Here is a 27,770-nt window from a genome sequence, read left to right on the forward strand (position 1 = left end):
GTGCAACATTCAAGACCAGTGCAAATTGTAGGGGCAGCTGACAGCGACTCTCATCGCCTACGTGTGGCCCCCGTCCCCTATAATGAGGTGACTGGTGGCCCGGTGCAGCTATTCGCTGTTCTTTGCATACCCAGCGATCATAGTGCCATCGCTACTATTTGCACTGGCTCTGTATCCTTAGTGTGAATGTAGCCCTAGGCAGAGCCGGAAGAACATTTACTTTACATCACATGCACCACATTTCAAAATTGTTACCCGTCCTGATAGAGTTCAGATGGAATGGGTAGGTGCACATGGTCACATGCCACATGTATTCTCTCTAAAGAAATGTACTATACATGTGTGGCTACGCACTATAACAGAGTAATACAGTGTGAATGGAGCCTAAATCTGTTGGGTTTATTATATATCATAGGGTTCACATAAACAAGTATTAAATTGTGATTGCAATAAAGCAAAACTAAATTGCACAGTGTATGGCCGAGCCATATTGTGTATGTTTGCACCGCATCCCAGTAGTTCTTCACCTGGAATTAAAGCTGAAGTTGGATCTATATACAGCTGCAAGAAAAAGTATGTAAACCCTTTGGAATGATATGGATTTCTGCACAAATTGGTCATAAAATGTGATCTGATCATCATCTAAGTCACAACAATAGACAATCACAGTTTGCTTAAACTAATAACACACACAGAATGAAATGTTGCCATGTTTTTATTGAACACACCATGTAAACATTCACAGTGCAGGTGGAAAAAGTATGTGAACCCCTAGACTGACATCTCCAAGAGCTAATTGGAGTGAGATGTCCGCCAACTGGAGTCCAATCCATGAGATGAGATTGGAGGTGTTGGTTGCAGCTGCCCTGCCCTATAAAAAAGACACACCAGTTCTGGGTTTGCTTTTCACAAGAAGCATTGGCTGATGTGAATGATGCCTCGCACAAAAGAGCTCTCAGAAGACCTACGATTAAGAATTGTTGACTTGCATAAAGCTGGAAAGGGTTATAAAAGTATCTCCAAAAGCCTTGCTGTTCATCAGTCCACGGTAAGACAAATTGTCTATGAATGGAGAAAGTTCAGCACTGCTGCTACTCTCCCTAGGAGTGGCTGACATGTAAAGATGGTGAGCACAGTGCAGACTGCTCAATGAGGTGAAGAAGAATCCCAGAGTGTCAGCTAAAGACTTACAAAAGTCACTGGCAAATGCTAACATCCCTGTTAGCGAATCTACAATACGTAAAACACTAAACAAGAATAGATTTCATGGGAGGGTACCACAGAGGAAGCCACTGCTGTCCAAACAAAACATTGTTGCACGTTTACAGTTTGCACAAGAGCACCTGGATGTTCCACAGCAGTACTGGCAAAATATTCTGTGGACAGATGAAACCAAAGTTGAGTTGTTTGGAAGAAACACACAACACTATGTGTGGCGAAAAAGAGGCACAGCACACCAACATCAAAACCTCATCCCAACTGTGAAGTATGGTGGTGGGGGCATCATGGTTTGGGGCTGCTTTGCTGCGTCAGGGCCTGGACGGATTGCTATCATCGAAGGAAAAATGAATTCCCAATTTTATCAAGACATTTTGCAGGAGAACTTAAGGCCATCTGTCTACCAGCTGAAGCTCAACAGAAGATGGGTGTTGCAACAGGACAATGACCCAAAGCATAGAAGTAAATCAACAGAATGGCTTAAACAGAAGAAAATACGCCTTCTGAAGTGGCCCCGTCAGAGTCCTGACCTCAACCCAATTGAGATGCTGTGGCTGCGTGGCATGACCTCAAGAAAGCGATTCACACTAGACATCCCAAGAATATTGCTGAACTGAAACAGTTCTGTACAGAGGAATGGTCAATAATTACTCCTGACCGTTGTGCACGTCTGATCTGCAACTATAGGAAACGTTTGGTTGAAGTTATTGCTCCCAAAGGAGGTTCAACCCGTTATTTAATCCAAGGGTTCACATACTTTTTCCACCTGCACTGTGAATGTTTACATGGCGTGTTCAATAAAAACATGGCAACATTTCATTCTTTGTGTGTTATTAGTTTAAGCAGACTGTGATTGTCTATTGTTGTGACTTAGGTGATCAGATCACATTTTATGTCCAATTTGTGCAGAAATCCATATCATTCCAAAGGGTTCACATACTTTTTCTTGCAGCTGTATATTTTGCCTTCACTAGTGCCTCCCCATACCCTTCATTAACATGCTGATGTCCTTTTTAACCACTTCAATACTGGGCACTTTCACCCTATTCCTGCCCAGGCCAGGTTTCAGTTTTCAGCGCTGTCGCAGTTTGAATGATGGGTGGTCATGCAACACTGTACCCATATGAAATTCTTCTCTTTATCAGGGCTCAAAATTTCAAGTCCTGAGCTACTAGCCAGGCCTTAAGGGTTACTCGCCACCAGTTGCTCCACCTAACCCCTACCCTTCCCTGCCCCTAAATGCGCCCTCATAAATTATTTTATAAAATGACACCTGTGCCCCTCAATGCAACCTCACCTGTGCCCCTCAATGCAGTCTCACCTGTGCCTGTCATCGCAGCCTCCCCAGTGCAGGGGAAGAGAGAGGAAGAAGAAAGGCAGCTGGATAATCAGAGCGGGAATCGCTGCACTGTAACATCTTTCATTTGAATTGCCAGGGCGCTCAGCTTCACACACAGTCACACCTCCTGGCTCGGCTCCTATGATAGACGTCACATGTACCGGCGGTGTTCTGTCTATCAAAGGAGCCGAACCAGGAGGCGGGACTGCATGAAAAGCTGAGCACCCGGTAATTAGGGCTGCAACTAACGATTAATTTGTCTGTCGACTAATCTATCGATTATTTTTACGATTAGTCGACTAATCTAACGATTATTTAAATTTTTTGTTTTTTTGCTTAATCTAGTGTTCTTTCTTTGATTAGTTAAATAATCCTTTGAATAACTTTACAAAAAATGATACGTACAACTTCTAATATAATATTTCAACTTTTATTAAAGTTTTTCCAAAAAATACTTCAATGTGGTTGAAGTTTCAGTGGCAAAAATAAAATGTAAACAACACTTTAACATCAGGCAGGAATAATGCCATTAATTCAAAACCAAAAGCATTCAAAATGCCATATAAATTATAAAGCACTGCAGTGCTCAACAACACTAACTTGTGCAACTGTGCAAAAATACAAGAGACACATAAAGTGCCAAACACTTTAGGGCATCAGGCATGAAAAATGCCATATCTGCCTAACACTTTAACTTCTTTAAACTACAAGTCAGCTCTCTGCCTTCAGGTAATCTTTTGCTGTATTGGCCATTATTTTTGCACAGTGTTGAGCAGTGCTTTTGTTGGACTAGTTGGCTCCTTTAAAACTTGGTTACTTTTTAGGTATGTTTTCCATATACAGTGTTATTGTTGACCAGTATTTTTTTGGTGTGTGTGTGTTACTTGTAAATGTAAAACATACCTAAAAACTAACATAGTTTTAAAGGAGCCAAGTCCAACAAAAAGCAAGCTCAACACTGTGCAAATTATAATGGCCAATACTGAGGAAAGATTACCTGAAGGCAGCCAACAGCCATCTTGTAGTTTAAAGAAGTCCAACAATACAACCCAAGAGAGTGCAATAGGTACAGGTTGGGGGCCTGTACCTATAATATAGCATTGCAATGGAGGAAGGTTAGCATATTGACATGCTCTGCAGTTAGGCTTGCTCTTTTTTTAGTCACAATGTTGCCAGCAACTGAGAAAAGCCTTTCAGATGGGGTTGATGTTGCAGGCACACACAAGTAACTCTTTGCCAGCATGGGAAACCTCCCTTCATTTTCCTTCCACCATTTCAGTGGATTGTCTTCCTTTGGAATGGCCTGCTCACTAAAGTACATGTGTATCTCATTCCTCACAACTTCACTGTGAATTTCTGGATCTTGGATGTGAGTGTCATCCTCACCATTACTGTGGTGTTCATCTGAATCTGAACCGAGCAAAGAGTCCAACAATAGACACTTGCCTCTTTTCTGAAAGTTTCATGTCTGGACTCATTGCACTGGCTGACTGAACCTGTTCCTCACATTGACGTTGATGTGTTTGCTCTTCCTCATATCTTCTTTTCTCTTCAAGAGCAAGAGCTTGGACCTTGAGGTGAACTTTTAAACTATCCTCTGCTGCCAGGAATTTTAGCTTGCGGAATCTGGGGTCCAGGGCTGCTGCAATAAGACATATATTTTCTCCTCCGTCACCTCTGAATTTAGTTTCCCTCTCCCATCTTGTGGTCATCTCCTGTGCAGCAACATTTTGGAAAGCCTTGACTGCCGCTATCTCGCAAATTGTGCTCTGTATGGATTTCTGGAGGCCTTTTACCAAAGGAGGTAGAGCGGAACCAGTCACATAGGACTCTCCACTCAAGAAAACAGTAGCACACTCAAAAGGCTTCAAGACTTGTTCCACTTCCTCAAGTAAGCTCCACTGATCATGTTTTAAATCCAGGAAGCGCTTCCCTCGTGGTGTGACATCAGGATCGGAAAGTGTGGCAGTCACAGGCCACCTCTGTTCAAGCAGGCGACTGATCATGTGTAAAGTACTGTTCCATCTTACAGATACATCATTTATTAGTGCATGATCAGGGGTACCCATTTGTTGTTGCTTTGCTTTAAGCTTTGTAGTGGCCAGCTCACTTTTTTTAAAATGTTCCACAAGGCACTTCGCAGCCCTCAGTGTCTTGCTGATCTGGGGATCCCTCAGGGCATGGTTGACAACTAGCTGCAATGTATGACCAGCACACCTGAGAGAAGAGATGCCAGGATGCTTTTCTTCCAAAATACGCAGAGCAGCGACAACATTTGAAGCATTATCATGAACAACTGCAATTACATTGGCCATGGATATCTCAAACTTCTCAGCTGCTTTTTCCACCCAGTTAGCAATGTTTTCAGCTGTGTGGCGATCTTCAAGTGGCATAGTGGTCAGATTGTAGGATGTAAGCTTCCAGTCTTCATTAATGAAGTGGCATGTGACACCCAAGTATGCCTCTGTGGCAATACTGGTCCATGCGTCTGTGGTGAGAGCTATTTTGGATTTGACATCTTTGATTGACGCTTTCAATCTTTCAAAATTCTCCTCATATTTCCTCTCCATCAGCTTCGTGAAATGGGACCTGGAGGGAAGTGTGTATCCTGGGTAAAATGTGCTGATCATCTCACGAAATCCTTGACCGTCTACAATAGAAAGAGGTCTCATATCTTTTACAATCATGTTGAGTATGCTATTGGTAAGTGTAATGGCCACTTGGGGTGTGCAAGCAGTGACATCCTTTTTATGAAAGTAGAAATCTTGTACACAGCTTTGCCTCTTCCTGAGGAAAAACAACAATAATAATAATTAATAATTAATAACATTACCAATTTACACATCTATGAATGCTCAGCCTCAACGCTAACAATATTAATTGTATTTTTTCTAGTAGAATTTTGAGATATCCATGGCCAATGTTGTAATTAATAATGCTGCAGAGTGCAGTCACAGTCAAAATAGCTCTCAGGTGTGCTGGTGGTCATGGTCAGATCATTGCACTTGTTGTCAATCATGACCTGAGGGATCCACAAGACAGACACTGAGGGCTGCAAATGCAAAATGCCTTGTAGTCCATTTAAGAAAAGTGAGCTGGCCCGGCCTAAGCAATCATCAGCTAGCAATGCATTAATTATATTGTTGAAATTAGTAGTACTAGTACTTACAAAGATGGCTCGTCCTTTGTGGTCAGTGCGCCAGGATGCTTTCTTCTGAGGTGCTCATGCATAGCAGTTGTGCTGCCGTGGTATGCCATTTCACTTTTGCAAAGGGAACAGAGGACCATTTTATTTGGCCTCTGCTGAAAGTATTCCCATACCCTTGGTGACCGTGATCGGGCTCTCGCTGTCTTTTGTACTGGTGGTGTGCTGCTGGAACTGCTGCTGGAAGCCTTTTGTACTCTGCTGCTTGACGTGGAACCGCTGCTGCTGCTGGCTTTTTCTCCCCCAGGATCAGATGTCGCCATTACCGCTGCTGTTCCGCTATTTTAATGCAACTCGCGCGAGATGCGTGTGACGTCACGTCACGTGCTGACGCGTCGACGCTTTTTTCGCACGTCGACGATTTTTTGTAGTCGACGTAGTCGACTACGTCGACGCGTCGTGGCAGCCCTAATTCAAATGAAAGATGTTACAGTGCAGCGATCCCCGCTCTGATTATCCGGCCGCCTTTCCTCTTCCTCTCCCCTCTCGCCCTCAATCATTTTCCACCCGCAAAATGCGAGCAGGCGAGTGGAAAATTTGAGGGCTGTCTTTATTTTGACACAGAGTTTTCTTTTGGTGGTATTAAATCACCACTGGTTTTTTTATTTTTTGATAAACGAAAAAAAAGACTGAACATTTTTTGGGGAAACAAATGTTTCTCTTACGTCCTCCGACAGTCGCCGCCTCTTCATATTCGTCACATATGGGGTATTAGACTTTGCTCCGAAGGAGTAGCTAGGCAACAGAATATGTTAACATTAAAGCTTTTAACATATCCAACATATCCCACCCTCAAGGGGTGGTCCCCTCAGTCAATACCCTCCTACTTCCTGCAACCATATCTCAGTTTTAATGTCTAGCTTGTCAGGAGTGGCTGGCTCTCTCTGTGCTGGGACTTTATGTCCCAGACTCTTTCTTCTTTTTAATATTTTGTTTGAGTTTTTCTCTCTACTTTTACTTAGCTGTTGTTTTATCAGCGTTAGTTAGTTCTTCGGACGAAGAGGATTATGCGGACTGGGTCTCGGGCTGATCCCCCTGGTCGCAGGTCGTGGGTCAGTGGCTTCCCAGTCTGCCATCGAGCGTTCAGCCAGGTAACGCTCCTGGCGTAGTGAACGACCCATCCCTGTTCGGTGCAGGGATGCTTGGTGAGGTGGCTACCTCACTGGACGCTGTGCGGTTTCTTAACCCACGTTCGGAGCGTCTTGTATGCGACTCTCCCTGCCTCATGTGTAGTGGCTTGTTCGCCTGTGCGGGTCCCCCACACCATGGTGAGGTAAGTGTATTTATGTGGGGACCTGTCTGTCTGGAGGGGTGTCAGTCTGGGACTGTGTAACCTGTCTCTATGCACACTGTTTGTCTCCCTATCTCTCGGCTGCATGCTGTGGGCTGCAAGGGGGGGGGGGGGGGAGTTGTGTGACACTATGGGTGTCAGCATGATCAGTGTGGAAAGCTGTGTGCTGTGGGGCATGTTTTATGGCATGTTTGGGCACTTACAGCGATCGCTGCGGCGATCGGTTCTGTTTTTTTACATACAGACATGTGTGCATTACTGCACTGTGGAGCGACGGTTTCGGCGCCAAAAGACGCCATTTTGCCTGCCCTCGCTCCGGCCGCATGTTTTACATGCATGGCGGCCATTTTCTTGTAGCCTCCATAGGTTTACATAGAGCGCCCTAGCAGCATCACTTCCTCTTCCCAGGAACACCGATCGAGGCAGCAGCAGCGGCGAGGGTCTCCTCAGGTTTTATCCTTCTGTTTCTTGCTATCCATTGCCTGTGTTCAGTTTACATATCCCTGTGGGGGTCTCATTGTGCTTGAGTGTGACGCGGTGGGCTGCGCTTGCCGCGCTTGCTAAAAGGGGCAGTTAACCCTTGGTTGTCTGGCATTACAGGGGCAATGGATTCTCAGGAGGGCAAATTTCCTACAGTATTGGTGGAAAGCCAGGGGACCGCTGCTTCCCCCCCAGGGGGGGATTTAGCCACTATTGTGGCTGGCCTTGCTGCTCAGGTGCAAATGCTGGTGGCTGCTCAATCTACCAAAAGGCCCAGAGTTGTGCTCTCCTCTGATTCTGAGGGTGAAGGTGATGGGGCTGTTCTAGCAGGGGCTTCCCTATCGGGGTCCCGCTCCTCTCTTGATCTAGTGGGGTCTGAGGTGGAGGCTGAAGTTGAGGGGGTTGATAATTCTCCCCCTGGCTCGCCTGAAGAGCTTGCAATCATGGATGAGTTGATTGCTTCTATTAAGCAAACGCTGCGTTTGCAGGACGAAGTGTGTCCCCCCGCTGCCTTGGCGGCTTATGGGACGCAGAGGAAACGCAGGACGCCACAGGTTTTCCCCTGCAATGCTGATTTTCAGCGCGCTGTTAAGGATCAATGGCGCGATCTGCGCAAACCTTTTGCGGTACCAAGTAGATTCAAGCTGCGTTATCCTTTTTCACCTGCCACTGATGAAAGGTGGTGCGTGCCTCCACCAGTGGATCATGCGATTGCGGTTTTGAACAAAGCCACTGCGATTCCTGCAGAGGGTTCACCCATTTTCCGTGATGCCACAGATAGGAGACTGGAGTCTCTGGCCCGTCATACGTATTCTGTTACGGGTTCTATGCTTAAAGCTCTGTTTGCTTCTCTCATGGCGGCCCAGGCGATCGCAAGTTGGACGCAGATGCTTAGGCGCGTCTTGGTGGCCGACTCGGCCTCGCCGGCGACCCTGGATATGGTGGATCAGATCCACCAGGGTGTCATGTATCTGTGTGATGCGGACCTGGACCTGATTCCGTTGGCTGCACGGGTTCACAGTGTGGCGGTGTTGTCTCGCCGCCTGGTTTGGTTAAAATGTTGGTCGGTGGACCAATCTTCGCGTAAGACCTTAGCCAATCTGCCTTATGATGGGTCTCGCCTTTTTGGGGAGTCCCTGGATGTGTTGATTAAGGGAATCACCGGGGGTAAGAGCACTCTCTTGCCTCATTTCCCCAAGGCTAAGGGGGCTTCTGGGAAGAAGCATGCTAATTTTCGGCCCCCTCAGGGGTCCTTTCGTGCCTTTCGGCCGCACTACAAGGGCAAGCCGTTCAAAGGTCAAGGCTCTCAGAAGAAGCCCTGGTCTGGTAAGCAGAAGTCCGGCCAATCCGGACCTGCAGCCCATAACAGTTCGGCCTGAAGGGGCGCCCTCACCCAGTTTTGGGGTGGGGGGACGCTTGCTCGGTTTTCTTCAGCCCTGGTTGGCCCGTGTGCGGGACAGATGGGTTCAGGAAATCGTTCGGTCTGGTTACAAGATCGAGTTTCTCTCTCGGCCGGAGAGCAGATTTTTTCCTTCAAATCTTCAACTGTCTCCGGAGCGCCTGCGGGACCTACACCTGGCGGTGCAGGACCTGAGGGCTCAGGGAGTGGTGGTTCCGGTGCCTCATCGGGACAGATTTCGGGGGTTTTATTCAAACCTGTTCACCGTGCCCAGGAAGGAGGGCAAGGTTCGTCCGATTCTGGACTTGAAGGCTCTGAACTGCTCTGTGCGGGTTCGCAAGTTCCGCATGGAATCCCTGCGGTCGGTGGTGGCTGCCCTGGTTCCGGGGGAATTCATGGCCTCCATCGATTTGAAGGATGCGTATCTTCACATCCCCGTCTTCGGGGGTCACCAGAGGTACCTTCGATTTGCCATTGCGGAGGATCACTACCAGTTCGTGGTGTTGCCTTTTGGCCTCGCCTCGGCTCCGCGGGTCTTCACCAAGGTGCTTGCACCGGTTCTGGCATTATTGAGGGCCCAGGGCTTTTCTGTCCTGGGGTATCTGGACGACATTCTGGTTCGGTCTGCGACCAGCCAGGGTCTGGAGCAGGACCTGTCTGTCACGATGCAAACTCTGCAGGAGTTTGGTTGGACGATAAATTTTCCAAAGTCGGCACTGAGTCCGTCTGTTCGTCTTCCCTACCTGGGAATGATTTTGGACTCGGTGCAGGCGAAGGTCTTCCTGCCGGAAGACAAACTCAGAACTCTTCAGGAGGAAGTCAGGTCCCTCCGGGACGTTCCGCACTCGTCTCTACGGACGTGCATGAGATGTCTGGGATTGATGGTCTCGGCCTTCGAGGCGATTCCCTTCGCCCAGTTTCACACGCGGGGTCTCCAAGCGGAGATCCTGTCCAAGTGGGACGGGCGACCTCAATCTCTGGATCTTCAGATCTCGTTGAGTCATCGCACCAGCAGAGACCTTCTGTGGTGGCTCCAGTCCCCGATGGTGTCCGGGGGCAAGTCGTTTCGTCCTATCTCGTGGACGGTAATCACCACGGATGCCAGCCTGTCGGGCTGGGGTGGTGTTCTGGGCGTTCTGTCCGCCCAGGGAACTTGGTCGGAGGGGGAGTCCTCCCTTCCGATCAACATTCTGGAATTGCGTGCGATAAGTCTCTGTCTTCGTCGCTGGACGGACCGGCTGCAGGGCTGCCCGGTTCGGGTGCAGACGGACAATGCCACGGCGGTGGCCTACATCAACCACCAAGGGGGCACCAGGAGTGCCCGAGCGGCTCGGGAAGTGGCCGACATTCTGTCTTGGGCCGAGACTCATGTCCCGGCGATAACGGCGGTTCACATTCCGGGGGTGGAGAACTGGCAGGCGGACTATCTGAGTCGCCAGACCCTGGATCAGGGGGAATGGTCTCTCCACCCGGCTGTCTTCCAGATGTTGTGCGCGAAGTGGGGTCTTCCAGATGTGGACCTGTTCGCGTCACGTCTCAACAACAAGGTGAGGAGGTTCGTGGCACGGACGCGCGACCCTCGGGCAGACGCGTCGGACGCGTTAGTGGCCCCGTGGCATCAGTACAGACTGATGTATGCGTTTCCACTGATCCAGTTGCTGTCCAGGTTCCTTCGCAGGTTTCAATCGGAACGCAACACGGTGATTCTTGTGGCACCGGACTGGCCTCGCCGGTCCTGGTACGCAGACCTCGTGAATCTGGCGGTCGACGCCCCGTGGCGTCTGCCTCTTCGAGACGATCTACTGTCTCAAGAACCGATATACCATCCTGCTTTACAGTCGCTGGCTTTGACGGCCTGGCTGTTGAAACCGAGGTCCTGAAGGAGAGGGGTCTCTCTCCGGAGGTCGTTCATACTTTAATCAACGCGAGGAAGTCTTCCTCGGGGAAGGTTTATTACCGTACTTGGAAGGCCTATTTTGCCTGGTGTGAGTCCAGGGGGTTTTCACCCCGCACGTACTCGGTGTCCCGTGTGCTGTCTTTCCTTCAAGCGGGTGTTGATCAGCGCTTGGCGCTGGCTACGATAAAGGGTCAGGTGTCTGCTCTGGCCGTTCTGTTTCAACGTCCCGTGGCATCCAACCTTTTGGTTGGCACCTTTATTCAGGGTGTGCGGCATCTGGTTCCTCCTAGGAGGGATCCTCTGCCCCCTTGGGACTTGAATCTCGTGCTATCTGTGTTACAACGTGCTCCTTTTGAACAGATCAGGGAGATCTCGTTGTCTATGTTGTCCAAAAAGGTCGCCTTTTTGGTGGCGATCACTTCGGCTCGCAGAGTGTCGGAGCTGGCGGCTTTGTCCTGCAAGTCTCCATACTTGGTTATTCATTTGGATAAGGTGGTCTTGCGACCTAATCCTTCCTTTCTTCCGAAACGTGTTTCGGAATTCCATCTTAATGAGGACATTGTCTTGCCTTCGTTGTGCACGAAGCCTAAACATCCACAGGAGGTGAGATTGCACTCTTTGGATGTTGTTCGGGCGATCAGGGTTTACCTTCGATCGACTGAGTCTTTTCGTAAAACGGACTCCTTGTTTGTTCTTCCAGAGGGTCCTCGGAAGGGCATGGCGGCTTCGGCCTCTACCATCGCTAAATGGATCAGACAGACCATTGAACGGGCCTATGCCTTGCAGGGGAAGGTTCCCCCTGTGCCTGTGAAGGCGCACTCTACTAGATCTCTGAGTACGTCTTGGGCCTGTCGTCATGGGGCTTCTGTAGCCCAGGTGTGTAAGGCGGCGACTTGGTCGACCGTGCACACTTTCACAAAATTCTACAAGTAGATGTTCGGGCATCGGCGGATGCTTCCTTTGGCCGCAAGGTTCTTAGTGCGGCTGTTCCCTAGGGTCCCTTGTTGGGGACTCCTGGCTGTTGGGATAAGTTTTGTATCCCCTGGTTTTTGCCTTTTCCTGGGTTGTTGCTCCTGTTGAGCACTTGTTTTTTTGCTGTTGCCCAGCTGGTTTCCTTCCTTTGGTAAGGTTCCTTTCTTGATGTGGAAACTGCGTTGCCTTTCGGCGCGGATGTGTTTCCCACCCCTCATGTTTGCACTGCTTTGGGACGTCCCCATATGTGACGAATATGAAGAGGCGGCGACTGTCGGAGGACGTAAGAGAAAACGGAATTTTTGTAAAATCTTACCTGTAAAATTCCTTTCTCTGAGTCCTCCGACAGTCGCCGCCCCCGCCCCTCTTTTGGGGTTTGGTTGTATACTCTACTGCTATTCCACTAAAACTGAGATATGGTTGCAGGAAGTAGGAGGGTATTGACTGAGGGGACCACCCCTTGAGGGTGGGATATGTTGGATATGTTAAAAGCTTTAATGTTAACATATTCTGTTGCCTAGCTACTCCTTCGGAGCAAAGTCTAATACCCCATATGTGACGAATATGAAGAGGCGGCGACTGTCGGAGGACTCAGAGAAAGGAATTTTACAGGTAAGATTTTACAAAAATTCCGTTTTTTCATGGTTTGTTATAAAATTTAGCAAATAAGTAATTTTCTCTTTCGTCCATTGATGGACACAGCTACTGATCTTCTTAACCATTGAATTATACTGCCCCCTACAGGAGTAGGACACTAGGCAGTAAAAAAGTCTGGCTACGCCTGTGGGCATTCCCAGGGGGTATACTCCCTCTCTCTGCTATAGGTACTGCCTAGTCAGGAGTAAAGACCTAGTTCCTTGCTGGGATCTCTGGTGCTGGCAATTTTTTTTTCTCTTTGGATTTAATTTTTTTCTCCTGAATTTTTTTCCTGTGAGATCTACAATCAACTGCTGGACTGGGCAACGGGCTGGATAATCTAGATCCAGTGGTCTCCCCAGTCTGGCCAGCGAGCTCTGGGCTTGGTTGGCCATGATTAGCCCCACTGGACGGGGGCTGGCCTGTGAGTTAAATGCCTTGCTGAGGTCACATACGACTGGGCCATGGCCCGAGTCGCAGCATTCCTCCTGGCCAACAGCCTCCCCCATTTTGATGGAGAGGAGGTTCTGTCTGGAGCGGCCTTGTTCCTGGTGTAGTAACTTTCCCCCCTCTCCCCCTGGAGGATTTTGGGGTGGACATGGGCCCCTCCATGGGACAGTCGGACCCCTGGATTCCCGTTAGGCACCCCCCTTATCTGTCTGGTGCTCCCTGCTTGCCATCTCACTCCCCCATCCACCCCCCCTCCTTCACTGACACTAGGGCTGTGGGGTGGCCTGGTCCACCACCTGGGGTGGGGGCAGGATGCTGTGCTGGCGATGGGGGGCGGTCGGGCCCGTGTCCGGGTGATCAGCTGTGGGGGGGCTGTACCTGGTGGGGGCTCCTGCCCGGGCCCCCCCCCCTTTCCTACCTGTGCCGTTTTCCATCCATATGAGAAGTCCCTTCTTAAGAAGTGGACTGTTCCACTGGTGATGGACCCTCCAGTTTCCAGATTAAACAAGGCAACCAAGATTCCGGTTGAAGAGTCCCCGGCCTTTAAGAAACCAGCTGACAGGAAGGCAGAGGCTGTGGCCCGCAATATGTACACCCTGGCTGGTTCGGCACCAAGGCTGATATTCACCATTGCCCTGGTGTCGTAGACTCTGACTGAATGGGCTAGGCTTTAGCGCCGTGACCTAGAGGGGGAGTAGCTCAGCCCTGATTTTGCTGAGCTGGCAGACTAGCTGGTCCAGGGGTTGCGGTTTATCTGTGATGTCTCTTTGGATGTGACTCCCCTAGTGGCTCAGCTCTCTGTTTCAGCAGTGGTCCTTCGGCGTGTCTATTGACTCAAATACTGGTCTGCGGACCAGACTTCTAAAAAGGCCTTGACTGACCTTCCCTTTTAAAGGAGATTAAAAAAAAATAGGAACATCCAAACTCAGCCCCTATAGATGAATCCTACCACGGCGCCTCGACATGTGACACAGAACCAGGGCAAATGACACTCTGATCAATTAAACAATATAAAATGCACTAATGCAAGCCAGCATTAAAAATAATAAAAACCTAAGAATAGTCCAACTCCCAGGAATGAGAACGGAATGTGGCGCATAAATACCCCGTGTTGCTGAGGTTTAGACTAAAAAGATAAAACCGTTCAAAAGAGTTAAAAAAAATGTGATCCAATCCAAAGAATGCTTGATATGATTTCCATCCACCACACCACGTGAGAAAGTGCCACCACTCCCTTAAGGTAGTACACTTACCAGAAATCTGGCAATATAACGTGTGTCCAGCACACCAATACAGGGGCTGTATCGCTAACTTTCCCTGGGTCAGCAGCAGCTTGGTAAACATCCATATGTGAAACAAAAAGTGTAAAAAGCCATAGCGTAATACCGCAGTCATAAATCTTTATTAATGAAATAAAAAAGTTCCACTCACATGTTCCAATATAAAAATACGCCTTAAGTAATCCCTCAATACTAGATGACAAATCAAGGTAGCGGAGAACCACCCGCAAGCAGTCTCCAACACACCGCCCGTCTGTCCAGGGATCGCAGCGTCTCTTCCGGTTAGGCGTCTGACCTGTGTGTATAATCCTTGTTGCCGTGCAGCCTATGTCCCGACGTGTTTCGTCATTACGACTTACTCATGGGATTCATTCATTCGGCTATGCCGGTCTTGGTATGCAGACCTGATACGGTTGGCCGCTGATGCTCCTTGGAGACTTCCTCTCAGAAGATCTATTGGAACTGGGCCAATCTTCCATCCTGCTTTACAGTCACTGGCTTTAACGGCTTGGCTAAGGCAGGTGCTGAAGGATAGAGGGTTTTCTGAATGGGTTATTCCCACGCTGTTGAAAGCTAGAAAATTTACCTCCTAGGAAGACTTGCCATCGTGTTTGGAAGACGTACATTGTGTGGTGTGAGTTGCTTGGGGTTAACCCCCACTCCTTTTTGGTGGCTCGGATTTCATCATTCCTCCAACGAGATGTTGAGCAGCGTCTGGCCTTGGGTACCATCAAGGTTCATGTTTCTGCCTTGGTGGTTTTCTTTCAACGTCCTTTGGCTATGCAGTCTTTGGTTCGCACCTTTATTCAGGGGGTTCGCCATTTGGCTCCCCCCAGTGCGATCTATGTTACCTCCGTCGGCTCTCCAGAAACCGCCTTTTGAAAATATTTGCGAGATTCTTCTGCTAACTTTTGTCCCAGAAGATGGCCTCGGTGGCTAATACTTCTGCACGCAGGGTGTCGGAGCTGGCGGCATTGTCTTGTCCACCTCATCTGGTGGTTCACAAAGATGAAGTGGTGCTTCGCCCTTGTCAGTCGTTCCTTCCTAAGGTTGTTTCTGGTTTCCATCTGAATGAAGACATTGTGTTGCCTTCTCTCTGTCCTAAGCCTAAACATTCTAAGAAAATTGCCTTGCATTCTCTGAATGTGGTTTGGGCGGTCAGGGTTTACCTTGCGGCAACCAAGTCGTTTAGGAAATCAGACTCCCTATTTGTCCTCACGGATGGACCTTGGAAAGGATCGGCCGCGTCTGCTGCGACCATTTCAAAATGTATCAGACGGACGGGTGAGTCTGATTAAAGAACTTAGCTCAGTTTTAGCCACTTAACCACTTGCCAACCACCCCACACAGATTTACTGCGGCAGGGCAGCTTGGCTGTGCATAATCACGTGGATCTACGTGATTATGTGCACACGGTCTCTTGCTGTGATTAGACACAGCGGGAGCCAGACCGTGGGAGGAGCGGGCTCAATCGCCGCCGGCCTACCGCAATCTTCGAGGAAACTGACAGGAGAGCCGCCTGCCTATGTAAACAAGGCAGACGGCTCTCCTGTCAGACAGGCACCTTGAGAACGTGTGTGTCAGCTAAGCTGAAACACCAATCTCTGTGCCTTTCACAGAGCCTTCCCCCTCCCCCACAGTTAGCACAATTAGGCTCACACTTAACCCCTTGATCACCCCCAGTATTAACCCATTCCCTCTGCCAGTGTCATTTATACAGTAACCGCGCATATTATTTAGCACTGATTACTGTGTTCATGTCACTGGTCCCCAAAAAGAGCCACTTAGTGTCAGATCTGTCCGCTGCAATGTCGCAGTCCCGATTTTAAAAATCGCTGATCGCTGCTATTACTAAAAAAGGCCAAAAATCTATCCCATAGTTTGTAAAGGCTATAACTTTTGCGCAATCCAATTAATATACGCTTTTTGGGATTTATTTATTTATTTTTTTTCTTTTACCAAAAATATGTAGTAGAATACAAATTGACCTAAACTGATGAGAAAAAAATTAGATTTTTAAAATGTTTTTATTGGGAATGTTTTATAGCAGAAAGTAAACATTTTTTTTTTTTTTTTTTAAATTGGCGCTCTTTTTTTTGTTTATAGCGCAAAATCTAAAAACCGCAGAGGTGATCGAATCGCAAAAAAGGGCCTGGTCATTGAGGGGGTAAAACCTTCCGGAGCTGAAGTGGTTAAAGTTTACCTTTTTTTTTTTTTAGGGGAAAAAAAAAAAAAAATGAAAATGTGAACTAACACTCTACATCGCCCTACTCCCCCCCACACACTGTATTTATCACAGTGGGTGATGAGCTGTCAGTGCCCATGCAGCCAGTGTAGCAGTCTGGGGATTTGAAATCCCCACTCTTCCCCTTCATTCTGCAGGGCTTCTGGGATGTATAAGAATGATTTTGATTGGTCAGCGTTGGTACAGAGAATCACTCTGATCCACCCCAAAAGCTCTTCAGAAAGAAGGAAAAGAAGCAAGGATTTCAATTCCCCAGACAGCTACACCAGCTATGCTGGCACTGACTGCTCATTGCCCAAGGAGGTGGGGAGGGTGAAGCTATACATTTTTTTTTTTTTCTCAAAGTGAACTAACCCTTGAAAAGTTTCTGTTTTATGTAAGAATTTTCTGTTCCCTATTTTGCAGGTACAAATCTACTCCTCCATATTGCCGGGAATGATGGTATCTAAGCAGGCCTTCATGTTCAGCTTGGGCTCCCTCTATCTGTCCCTTCTCTTTGTGTTCCTCCTCATGGATGTCTACGCCAGGCCTGCAAACAATTCGTCCTTGAAGGAGAAACCCCTGGACAACAAAAACGAGAATGAGATACTGCCCCCCGACCACCTGAACGGGGTAAAGATGGAAATGGATGGCCATTTGAACAAGGATTTCCATCAAGAGGTGTTCCTGGGCACAGACGACTTTAATGAAGACTCTGAGCCAAGCAGGAATAGGAAGAAACTAGCAGCTATCTTTTCCAAGTAAGTAACTGATCACAACGCGAGTCAGGCAATGCGCTCACAGATCAGTAGATTTGTATGTTTATAGGAAATTTATTTTTTGCTGTGCAATGTCTGAAAAAGCTGAAAGGTGGCACAATTCCCTTAAGTTAGGAACCATACAAGTTCGCATTCAGTTTAATGTGATGGAGCACAATGTGACTGTTAGACAGTCTATACATTTGGTCACAGCTGCAAACTACTGAAGTTACATATATTCATGGTGCAGCCAGGTGCAAACGCTCAGCAGTCGGCTGCACATAAGTCCAAAGAATCAGGCCGCACACTGATGACGTGTGGAAAGTTTAGTCAAATTTAGCCACTTGACCCCTGGAAGATTTCCTTCATTGCTGACCAGGCCATTTTTTTGCGATACCAACAAATGGCGTCATCCTGCGTCAGTGTACCCAAATAAAATGTATGTCCTTTTTTCTTTTGTTCATTGATGGACACAGCTTCCTCATTATTTAGAACCGTAGGGTTATATCGCCCCCTACAAGAGTAGGACACTAGGCAGAAAAAAGACTTGGCAATGCCTATGGGCAGTCCCTGGTGGTATACTCCCCCCTCTCTGCTAAAGGTCTCCAGTTTTTTTCTGCCTTGTTATGAGTAAGGACCTAGTTCCCTGCCGGGATCTCTGGTCCTGGCAATTTTTTCCTTTTTAATTGTCTTTTTTTTTTTTTCCTGCAAGAGCTACAATCAACTGCTAGACTGGGCGACAGGCTGGATAATCTAGATCCAGTGGTCACCCCAGTCTGCCAGCGAGCGCGTGCAGACCACAGTTCCGCACTAGGTCGGTCGCGACAAAGCCCCACTGGACTGGGGCTTGCCTGCGAGTTAAATGCCTCGGGAGGTCGCATACGATCGGGTCTCGTCCTGAGCGTTCCTCCTGGTCAACTGCCCCCCCCCCCCCCCATTTTGATGGCAAGGAGGTTCTGTCTGCAGTGGTTCCTGGTATGGTGAGTAGCTATCCACCCTCTCCCCCTGGAGGGTTTTGGGGTGGATGCGGGCCCCTTCCTGGGATGGTCAGACCTGTGGTTTCCCCTCAGGCCCCCCTTGGTTTTTGGTGGTCCCTGTGGGCCATCTGGTACCCCCCTCTATCTGGGATATCATGGTGGGTTGAGATAGTGAATGGGGCTGGTGTGCTGCACTGTACCAGTAAGGGGGAGGCAGCTGGGTTTCTCGGCTGGGGGGAGGGCACTGGTTGTTACTGGGGGTCCTATGCCTGGTCCCCACTCTCCTTGCTGTGTAAAAGCCAGGGCTCCCACCTTTCCCCTGGTGTTGACTCCTGGCTTCTTTTCCTTCCCCTTGGATGCCTCACGTGGAGCAGTGCTTTCTGGTGACAACCAGTGCTACTCTGGTGGAGGGGTGAGTCTGGTGGGGTCCCTTCTGCTCTCTTGTGCAGGTTGTGGGGTGCTCTGCTTGCTGGTGACCCGGAGGGGCAACTGACACGGTGGGGGTGTCCCAAAGCGGTGCTAGACACTTTTTGTGGGTATCCCCCTCGTTACTTATGGAGTCTTGGGAGCACTTTTCCCCACTGGACCCCCATTCAGAGGCTGCAGGTCCCTAGGGGTCCTAGCCCTCCATGGGTGCACTGACGGTGGTCCTGGAGACCTTTCTTTCCCGTTTGGAGGTGGCTTTTGGGCGGTGGGCTAGCAAAAAGCATCCCATCGCCTTCCCCTGCCTTTTCTGTCTTATCAGATCCTGAATCTGACTGGCTACCGCAGACATGACCCACCCTGCTGGGTCTGCGGCCACGCAATATGATCCGGATTTAAGATCCGGCTTACGGAGTCTGTGGCCCGCAATATGTTCACTATTTCTGGGTCAGCGCTGAGGCCAGTCCTGGTCATTGCCCTGGTGTCGCAAACACCTGAGTGGGCTACACTTTTGCGCAGTGACCTAGAGGGTGAGCAGATTCCCTGCTTGAGTTGGCGGACCAGTTGGTCTAGGGGCTGCAGTTTGTCTGTGATGCCTATTTGAGTGCGGCTCCCCTGATGTCTAAGCTAGCTGTTTCAGCAGTGGTGCTTAAGTGTGTATTGTGGCTTGAGTGTTGGTGCCGGACCAGACTTCTTAAAAAGCTCTGGCTGATTTTCCCCATCCAAGGTGATAATCTGTTTTGGGGCTACCCTGGATGACCTCATTAGGAGTCTCACTGGGGGTAGGGAGGGAGTACTTTTCTTCCACAGTCTGGGAAGGAGACAGAACCTCGTCGCAGACGTGAAACATTTTTCTCGACTCACAAACCATTTTTTTCATCCTTTAGGGTCCACTGACAAGGTTTAAAAGCCTTTCAAGTCTTAGGAGGTTCCATGTGGCCCTGGTCTGGAAAGCCAAGAGCGCGGACAAGGCTCCTTTCAGCATGAAGGTGCGCCCTCACCCATGCCTGGGGTGGGGGGATGCATTTGCTGGTTTCTGGACCTGTGGACCTCCTTGGTAAACAAGTGGGTCCACGGAGTGATACTATTTACAAGATGGTTTCATTCTTGTCCTTTTCGGAAGGGTTCTTGCCCTCCAATGTGCGTCTGTCCCCGGACCGATTGCAAGCTCTCTTTGGAGCGGTGCAAGACCTGCTTCAGGGTGTGATTGTCCCAGTTACGCTATCAAACCGGTTCACGGTCCCAAAGAAGGAGGGCAAGGTATGTCTGATTCTGGACCTCAAGGCCCTGAACTGCTTGTGCGGGGACAGAAGTTCAGAATGGAGTCCATTTGCACGGCGGTGGCATCCCTACATCAGGGGGATTTTTTTGCCTCTATCGACATCAAGGATGCTTACCTGCACATTCCAATGTGTGCACAAAAACAGCACTTTCTCTTTTTTTTTTTTTTTTTTTGGTGTGGTAGAAGAACATTATCCTTGCCCTGGTTTTGGTGTTGCTACGTCAGCGGGGGATTGCGGTACTGGGCTATCTGGACGACCTCCACTTGCAAGCGGAGTCCTCTACTGCCTTGATGGATGACGTGGAGATCACCATACAGACCCTAAAGGAGTTCAGTTGGCTTCTAAATTACCAGAAGTCCGCTCTGATTCCATCCAGGAAATTGGATTATCTGGGTCTGACTCTGTATTCTGCTCTAGGCAGAGTGTTCCTTCCTCTGGACAGACTCCAGAAGTTGCATGCTGCAATTCATCTCCTGTTGGCCAGCAGATGGTCCTTCCTTCCTTCCTTCTTTCCTTCCTTCCTTACTTCAGACTTGCTTGCAGGTGCTTGGCCTGCTGGTATCTACCTTCAAGATGGTCCCGTTTGCACAGTTCCATATGAGGTCCCTTCAAAAGGAGATCCTGGTAAAATGGGGCAAGTGTACAAAGTCTCTAAGCAATCGGATCCGGATGAGCCGGGAAACCAGTGGGTCTCTGGTCTGGAAGCTTCGCTTTCCGGGTCTTCGGCAGGGCAAATCCTTTCTCCCTTGTATTGGACAGTGGTCACCACGAATGCCAGTCTGTCTGGGTGGGGAGGTGTCCTGGGATTGAGCAGGGTTGTTGAACACTGGAGGAGTCCAGACTACCGATCAATGTCTTGGAACTTTGGGCGATCAGGCTGTGCCTGGATCATTGGACGAATCTCCTCCGGGGCTTCCGGTGCGGATTTAGTCAGACAATGCTACGGCGGTGGCTCATGTCAATCACCAGGGAGGAACAAAGTGTATTGACAGTACCTGGAAGTAGCTGGCATTCCTTGGTGGGCAGAACGCTTCATTCTGGCCCTCTCCACTTTACCTTCCAGGAGTGGAAAACTGACAGGCAGCATTTTCTAAGTCAGCAGGCATTGGACCAGGGGTCCCTTCATCCGGACACGTTTCATCAGATAGCCCATCTGGCTCAACCAATAAAAAAAAAAACGAAAGGAAACCCCACCATACAGGCCCATGTACACAATCGCAATCCTATACCCGCAGTTGATACAGAGGAAGGCGATAAACCCCAGTAAAGCATGATCCAATTTGCTACAGCAGGGGAAAAGTATTCCTTCCTGATCCTCCGAGTGGCAATCGGATATTCCCTGGATCAACTTTTCCTATAATTATTAGTACCCTTTTATGTTATGTACACCTAGGAAAGAATCCAGGCCTTTTTTAAAGCAATCTAGTGAGCTAGCCAGAACCACCTCTGGAGGGAGTCTATTCCACATTTTCACAGCTTGTACAGTGAAGAAACCTTTCAGTATTTGGAGACGAAATCTGTTTTAATCTAGGCGTAACGAGTGCCCCCTTGACCTAAAAGTTAACTCAACACCAAGTTCACAATATGGACCCCTTATTTATACATGTTGTTCATATCCCCCCTTAATCTCCTCTTTTCAAGAGAGAGAATAAATTCAGTTCCTCTAATCTTTCCTCATAGCTGAGCTCCTCCATCTCTTTCTTTCTTTCTTTCTTTCTTTCTTTCTTTCTTTCTTTCTTTCCTTCCTTCCTTCCTTCCTTCCTTCCTTCCTTCCTTCCTTCCTTCCTTCCTTCCTTCCTTCCTTCCTTCCTTCCTTCCTTCCTTCCTTCCTTCCTTCCTTCCTTCCTTCCTTCCTTCCTTCCTTCCTTCCACATTAAACCTCATTTGCCACATAGTTGCTCAATAAACCGTGCATTTAGGTCAGCTAGTAAGTTGCGGGCTCTTGTAAGGACTTATTCCACTGCAAAGCTTGGTGCTCTCTGCAAACACTGAAATGGATCTTTTAATCCCGACCCTATATCATTTATTAGGTACACCTGTTCAATTGCTTGTTAAGACAAATTGCTAATCAGCCAATCACATTGCAGCAACCCAATGCTTTTAGGCATCTAGACATGGTAAAGACGACTTTATGAAGTTGAAACCAAGCATCAGAATGGGGAAGAAAAGGGCATTTAAATGACTTTGAACATGGTATGATTGTTGGTGCCAGACAGGTTGGACTGATAGGAAAATATTCAGTGAGCGGCTGTATATCCTAAGGAAATAACTCCGGAAGGCTATACTTCAAAAAATCCTTTTATTTAAGCTTCATATGGACAGATGGAGCAGGGGACAGAGAGTTAGATGCGTTTTGCGCAAATGTTAGTGTTTAGTCATTACCAGTACTTGTAATGAACGTTACTGGTAATGACTAAGCGCTAGCATTTGTGCGAAACATTTCTACCTCTTTGACCCCTGCTCCATCTGTCAACCACTTGTCATATGAAGCTTCAATAAAAGGATTTCTCTTTCGTCCACCGACGGCCATAGCTACTGCATTAAATCATAGATGGATGGGTAATAAGCTCCTCCCACTAGGAGTGACCAGGTAGAGCCAAAGGCTTTGACACGCCCAAGGGGGCGGGGTCCCTAGGTTATTACCCCTGACCTCACCATTGCATCTTCAGTTTTAGCTTCCTGGTCTTAGGAGGGGGACCCCGGATGTGGACCTGTTCGCCTCCAGACAAAACAGGAAAGTTTCAAAGTTTGTGGCTCGGTCCAGAGATCCTCTGGCCGAGGCAGTAGACGCCCTGGTGGCTCCCTGGAGTCAGTACGGGCTAATTTATGCGTTCCCTCCTCTGAAACTTTTATCTCGCCTGCTACGCAGGGGTTGAGTTGGAGGGGATCCCGGTAATTCTGGTGGCTCCCATTTGGCCCCAGAGATCCTGGTATGCCGACGTGATTCTGCTGAAGGTCGCAGGTCCATGGACACTTCCTCTGCAGGAAGATCTTCTATCTTGGGGTCCGATCTTCCATCCTGCTTTACAGTCGCTGGCTTTAACTGCTTGGCTGTTGAGAGCAAGGTGTTAAAGGACAGGGGTCTGTCCAATTTTGTGATCCCTACTAGGGCTGAACGATATTCAATTTTCACATTGACATCGTGCTGTGAGCGTGGGCGATAGTCACATCGCCGGAACATGCGATGGAAGACAGTGTGGAAGGCAGAGAAGTCGGGACTCACAGTGAGTAGAAGTCTGCCCTGCAGCTAGTTCTCCTGACTGAGCGGTGAGCAGCATGCCGTGAGCAGCGGCACAGCGAACCAATCACGCTGTGACCGCGTGGCGGCACAGTCACATGTGATTGGTTCGCTGTGCCGCTGCTCACGACGTGATTGGTTGGCTGTGCCGCATCTCATGACGCTCACCGCTCAGTCAGGAGAACTAGCTCCAGGGCAGACTGAACATGTCAGGGGACGGATGTCAGGCTGTGTTCTTCTACTCACTGAGTCCTGACTTCTCTGCCTTCCATCACACTGTCTTCTTAACCTGCTGTGATACTTCCCAGTTCCCTACATTAACATTAACCCTGGCCTGTATGGTACAACCAGAAGGCTGCACTACTTCCCTACAGTAACATTAACCCTGTATGGTACAATCAGAAGGCTGCACTACTTCCCTACAGTAACATTAACCCTGTATGCTACAATCAGATGGCTGCAGTACTGCCCTACATTAACATTAACCCTGTATGGTCAGAAGGCTGCACGTTCCGCGTGCCTGCACAGTCACACGTCATTGGTTTGCTGTGCCGCTGCTCACGTCGCTCACCGCTCAGTCACAGCCAACATTTATCACTACTAAAAATGCGCAACGAAGAGGATCCGCCGCAAAATAATATTGCAATATATATCGTTGGGGAAAGAAATATCGCAATGTGATTTTTTTTTTTTTTCTCAATATCGTGCAGCCCTAATCCCTACCTTACTCAAGGCTAGGAAGTCCACTTCTCTGAAGATTTATCATCGTACGTGGAAAGCATACATTGCTTGGTGTGAATCGCTGAAGCTGCTTCCTTTGCTATCAGGAGGATCCTGACCTTTCTACAGAAAGGGGTTGACCAACGTTTGGTGTTGGGCACTCTTAAGTGTCAGATCTCGACCTTGGCTGTGTACTTCCAACGTCCTCCTTGGGACCTTAATTTGGTTCTATCTGTTCTTCAGAAATCTCCTTTCGAGAACATAATACACATTTCCTTGCTCGCCTTGTCACAGAAAGTTGCCTTTTTGGTGGCTATCACCTCTGCGCGCAGGGTTTCTGAACTATCGGCACTATCTTGCCGCTCTCCTTATCTGGTAATACACAGGGATAAGGTAGTGTTACGGCCTAATCCGTGGTTTCAGACTTCCATCTGAACGAAGACATAGTGCTTCCTTCACTCTGTCTGAAACCTTCATCCTAAGGAAATTGCCTTGCATTGCTTGGATGTGGTTCGGGCGATATGGGTGTATCTGGAGACTACTGAGTCCTTTCGTAAGTCGGACTGTTTGTGAATACGAATGGACCCCGTAAGGGTCAGGCTGCGTCTGCAGCGACCATCTCTCGATGGATCAGACAGACAATGGTGAAGGCGTATTCTCTTAAGGGCAAGGTTCCTCCTTTCCTTGACACGGCTCACTCTACGCGGGCGTTGAGTGCCTCTTGGGCTTTCCACCACCAGGCGTCAGTGATGCAGGTTTGCAAGGCGGCCACTTGGTCGTCTGTACATACGTTCAACAAGTTTTACAGAGTGGATGTGTTAGCATCCTCGGATGCGTCCTTTGGCCGCAAGGTTTTGCAGGCCCCCTTTTAAGGAGCTACTTTTCCTTTTCCTTCTCCTTTATGGTTTTGTTACAATTGAGCCCCAGTTGTTGCTTGTTGGGCTCCATGTTATATAGTTGGCTATGTTAGCTGTGGGAATTGCATTCTTTTAAGTTTGTCCTTTCTCCACACATCATTGGTTACTGCTTTTGGATGTCCCTTCCGCAGCAGCTACGTCCGTCGGTGGACGAAAGAGAAAATGGAATTTTTTACTTACCGTAAAATCCATTCTCTGAGTCCATTGACGGAGGTAGCTCCCACCCCGCCTGGTTTGAGTCTCGATTTCAGATGGTAGGGTCAGAATTTGGCATGAACAACATGAAAGCATGGATCCATCCTGCCTTGTATCAATGGTTCAGGCTGGTGGTGGCGGTGTAATGGTGTGGGAGATATTTTTTTATTTCTAATTTAGCATCGTTTATACGCCATGGCCTACCTGAGTATTATTGCTGACCATGTCAATCCCTTAATGACTACAGTGTACCCATCTTCTGATGGCTACTTCCAGCAGGATAACGCACCATGTCACAAAGCTCAAATCATCTCAAAACTGGTTTCCTGAACATGACACTGAGCTCACTGCACTCCAGTGGCCACCACAGTCACCAGATCTCAATCCAATAGAGCACCTTTGAGATGTGGTGGAACGGGAGATTCACATCATGGACGTGCAGCTGAATTAAGGCAGTTCTGAAAGCAACAGGGGGTCCAACCTGGCACTACCAAGGTGTACCTATTGATGTGGCCTGTGAGTGTATTTGCCCTCATACCAGACTTCCTTCTGAAAGTAAATAAAGGCACCTTTGAGAGTTTTACTTTAATATCTCAGCTCCAAGGGTAGACGTGTGTGATGGTCTAAATCACATGTTTTTGTTGGCGCAGTAAAGTAACAGGCCTCTCAGAATAGGTACAGTATTTCAGATTTGAAATGATACCAGCAAGATGAATTGTATAACATGATCTGGATGTTTCTGCCGAAGTATCCAGCTCCATCCAGTTGTGGTGGCCCTTACAAAGGAGTTTCCACTCTGTGTTCCACTTTTCATGAAAGAGTACCTGAACTGTGTAAGCCGAATCCAAAAAAAAAAAGCAAGCTAAGGGGCATAGAACTAGTCAACAGTATTACCTGTATAGCAGTGGTAGTCAGTTTGCTATAGGGGGTCTGAATGACAGGCCTTAGTGTGGTCCCCTGACATCACCAAAGGGCCACACATAATATTCAATATATGCAATATTACGGAAAGCTGTCAAAGACCACAGATGTGCTGTAGGTGATGGTCAGAGCCTACCTCCATGCTCGGCGTACGTGAGTCTTTCTACTGGCTTTGCAACTACGTGCCCTGAATACTCAGATAGTGAGGATAATTCCTCCACGTCTGCAACCACGCACGGAAAGGCGCAAGTGGATGCACTTATATGTATTTGTGTGTGAGCCTCTAAGAATTGGGGACACAACTGCGATGGGGGCGCAGGTTCCCTTGGCACTCATAAACTGCCTTTTTGACAGAATTGTCAAGAAATTGTGGATGACCGAAGCTTCCCCTTGGGGTCCCTAAGTGGTTTGCTAGGCAATACCCATATGAAGAGTGTTTTTTATAAAGCGGTCTGTTCTACTGGTGATGGACCCTCTGGTTTCCAGGTTAAATAAATCATCCATGATTCCAGTTGAAGAGTCTCTGGCCTTTAAGGACCCGGCTGACGAAAAAGGCAGAGGCTGTTAACCACAATTACCACGATTAGTTGGCCGATTATTGCTTCGATTAATCGACTAATCGGATAAAAACCTAAAAAAAAAAAAAAAAAAAAGTGTATAATTTAGTTAATAATCTTGAATATCTATATGTAGTGGTAAATATAACTATCCAGCTATATAGTTGGATATTTAATAAACTCTGAAACAGATATACGTATTATTAGAGGTTTAAATGTGGTACATATCAGACTCCCGAGATCAATATTTTTAAAAGACCTAAAACACTGTTTTGCAAATTTTCAGACCGGATTTGTATATAATCATGATAGACTCCCTTATTAATAGGCAGGTAGTTTGATACAAGCTCCCTGTGCCTGCTGTCACTTATGCTGGTAATACACAAACTAATTTTTTTTTATAAAATTTTTAAAAACATTCATCCGATTTTTCTAACCATTAGTGTATATTGGTGTCCGGTGTCAACCACAGTGACAGGAAAATTTGAAGGAGCAGAATAGAAAACTTCTCGATCAAACAAATCTTCAAATAGTGTGTGTGGTTTTTGCTCAGAAGTTTTATTCATTTTAAAATTTATTGTTAAAAGCAAGTGGAATTTTCAAACAACACTCGTCCATTCAACAAATATACAAATCATTTTTGAACAAATATAGATGCAAATATTTTTGTCCAAAAATCCAATACATGTATGGCAAGCAGAAGACCTTTAGTAGCAGCAGCATGCTTTTTTTTTTCATGTGTATGTATATAAAAAAAATATGCCCAGAAGTCGGATATGCAGGATATTTTAACTGGGAGTCAGACATGAAGGTATATGAAGGGTGGAGGGGGGAAAATAACATTTATATATTAAAGTAGTACTAAAAGCTGAGACTTTTTTTTTTTTTTCATGGATATAATAATTTTAAATACAGTATAATGCACAATACTAATAAACTTTTACTTGTAATGCCTTATATCACCTCTAGTCTATCGGCCTCCACCTTCTCTGGGTTCAGATGCTCATCTTCCCAACACAGAGCCCTTACATTGATTGTAAACGTTGGATTCTTTTCTTTTTAACAACAATCTTGTCATACTTATCCTCTCTGTGTAATGATTTTTCACAGAGCAGCACTGATTCTCCTCTTCTGCCCCCCCCCCCCCCCCCCATGGCACTTCCAGCCCCTTCTGCCTTCAAAGTGCCCCTATAGGAAGCAGCAAAGTATAGTACTGTATAGAGTGTCCCTATTGAAAGGTTATAAAAACCTCTGCCTTTAGAATCACTTGGTTCCTTCTCTTGCCCAGGACTACATTTCCCATGAGGCATTGCTCCTCACACATTCACAAGTTCTCTGTCATCTACTGACATGTATGGATGGTTTACTGTATGTGTGTTGCACTGTATTT

At 47.7% G+C, this 27,770-nt stretch overlaps 1 protein-coding gene across 1 annotated transcript in view; it reads left to right on the plus strand.

Moving 5' to 3' along the window:
• The window catches only part of SDF4 (stromal cell derived factor 4), a 133,365-nt gene that overhangs the window by 25,575 nt on the left and 80,020 nt on the right, over positions 1-27,770 (plus strand). The window contains exon 2 of the mRNA XM_082274059.1: positions 16,818-17,152. Within this exon, the coding sequence (XP_082130185.1) occupies positions 16,848-17,152 (305 nt within the window). The 5' untranslated portion in view covers positions 16,818-16,847. The remainder of the gene's footprint in view (positions 1-16,817; positions 17,153-27,770) is intronic.

The sequence above is a fragment of the Pelophylax lessonae genome (assembly GCF_965119305.1).
Source record: "Pelophylax lessonae genome assembly, chromosome: 12".
In the NCBI taxonomy this organism is placed as follows: domain Eukaryota; kingdom Metazoa; phylum Chordata; class Amphibia; order Anura; family Ranidae; genus Pelophylax; species Pelophylax lessonae.